The sequence below is a fragment of the Echinops telfairi genome, unplaced genomic scaffold, assembly GCF_000313985.2.
Source record: "Echinops telfairi isolate 266 unplaced genomic scaffold, ASM31398v2 ScPeMD7_7458;HRSCAF=8496, whole genome shotgun sequence".
In the NCBI taxonomy this organism is placed as follows: Eukaryota; Metazoa; Chordata; class Mammalia; order Afrosoricida; family Tenrecidae; genus Echinops; species Echinops telfairi.
In genome coordinates, this window is record NW_022111358.1 from 29,281,173 (window position 1) to 29,282,647 (window position 1,475).

Sequence of the window (1,475 nt, forward strand, 5' to 3'; positions counted from 1 at the left end):
TTGCATCAGCCGGGTGGGGCGCTGCTGGCCAGCTCCCGCGCCCCCGACACGTGACCAGCTGCAGAGGGCGGGCCTGAGAGAGGAGGCGCAGGCTTTCTCGGGGGCTGGGGAAGCCGGACGCCCCGGACCGACCTGTTCCAACAAAGGATCCCCTTACCTGATCCAAGACCTGCGATTTTAGCATCGGCTGCCGCACGCACCAGAGGCCGGGGGGAGGTTGGCACACAGTCACAGCCGAGACGGTTCTCCATGAACTTGATCTTTGTTCCAGACCCCTTTGCTGATGCAAGTAAGGGTGATGACCTGCTGCCTGCGGGGACAGAGGATTATATCCATATAAGAATTCAACAGCGCAACGGCAGGAAGACCCTCACCACTGTCCAAGGGATCGCTGATGACTACGACAAAAAAAAACTAGTGAAGGCCTTTAAGAAGGTGGGTCTTGGTGGTTTGTAGGGAAGTCCCAATTGACCCACAAAGAGGTGCTACTCTTACTGTATTATTCCCCAGTAGGGCGGGGATCCATTGCTCTCAGATCTGTTCTCACTCAGCTACTGCACAGACCAGAGTGGAACTAGCCCCACAGGGTTTCCAAGACTGCGCTGCACCACTGGGCCTCCCTGGTCTCCCAAAAGGGAGGGTCAGTGCTCCTGCTTGGCCTCATTTGTTTCACATCTTTTGTGCTTGCAGAAATTTGCCTGCAATGGCACTGTGATTGAGCATCCAGAATATGGAGAAGTGATTCAGCTCCAGGGCGACCAGCGCAAGAACATATGCCAGTTCCTTGTAGAGGTGGGTTCAGCTGCTTCTCTGGGATCTCTGCTAGTCTCAGAGACTCTTAGTTGGTATCTTGTTTATAAGGGTAGGCATGATGACTAGATTTGTTAAGATGGAACTTTCAATTGCTGTTTTTGTTTAACCTAAATGTTTTGACTTTGAACATGTACTCCTCATAGTGGAAGAGATTCCCATCCTTGCAGACCCTAATTCTGAATGCTTTCGATGAGACTTAGAGACATGGGTTTTGTTTTTAAAAATCATTTTATTGGGGACTCGTACAACACTTAATCACAATCCGTACACACATCTGTTGTGTCAAGTACATTTGTTGCCATCATTCTCAAGACATTTGCTTTCTGCTTGAGCCCTTGGTATCAGCTCCTCATTTAGACAACACAGGTCTTTAAAGGACAGTCCCTTTGTGGGGAAACACTGTGCTTGTGCCAGTGGAGGTGTCCATCGGTCCTCTGCCAGGCGCTTGGATTGTTTGCATCAAAAATAGACCTGAACCTACCCCTTCCTTAAAACTGTGCCCTTTCTCTTTGCAGATTGGACTGGCTAAGGACGACCAGCTGAAGGTTCATGGGTTTTAAGTGCTTGTGGCTCACGGAAGCTTAAGTGAGGATTTCCTTGCAATGAGTAGTAAAATTCCCTCTGTCCCTTGTCACAAGTTTAAAACCTCACAGCTTGTATGA

The 1,475-nt window shown here is 49.6% G+C and overlaps 1 protein-coding gene across 1 annotated transcript; it reads left to right on the forward strand.

Annotated features, from left to right (window-relative positions):
* The first annotated feature begins 234 nt into the window (after positions 1–234).
* On the forward strand, positions 235–1,468 carry EIF1 (eukaryotic translation initiation factor 1). The gene is made up of 3 exons (XM_030888108.2): positions 235–435; positions 691–792; positions 1,329–1,468. The coding sequence occupies exons 1-3, from the start codon at positions 250–252 to the stop codon at positions 1,371–1,373; spliced, it is 333 nt and encodes a 110-aa protein (XP_030743968.1). The 5' UTR covers positions 235–249; the 3' UTR covers positions 1,374–1,468.
* Positions 1,469–1,475: the final 7 nt, after the last annotated feature.

Excerpts from the sequence above, each read along its gene's own strand:
- EIF1 (XM_030888108.2), top strand. The coding sequence starts at position 250 with ATGAACTTGATCTTTGTTCCAGACCCCTTTGCTGATGCAAGTAAGGGT. Across the intron at positions 436-690 it reads TAGTGAAGGCCTTTAAGAAG|AAATTTGCCTGCAATGGCAC; the intron begins GTGGGTCTTGGT and ends TTGTGCTTGCAG. Across the intron at positions 793-1,328 it reads TATGCCAGTTCCTTGTAGAG|ATTGGACTGGCTAAGGACGA; the intron begins GTGGGTTCAGCT and ends TTCTCTTTGCAG.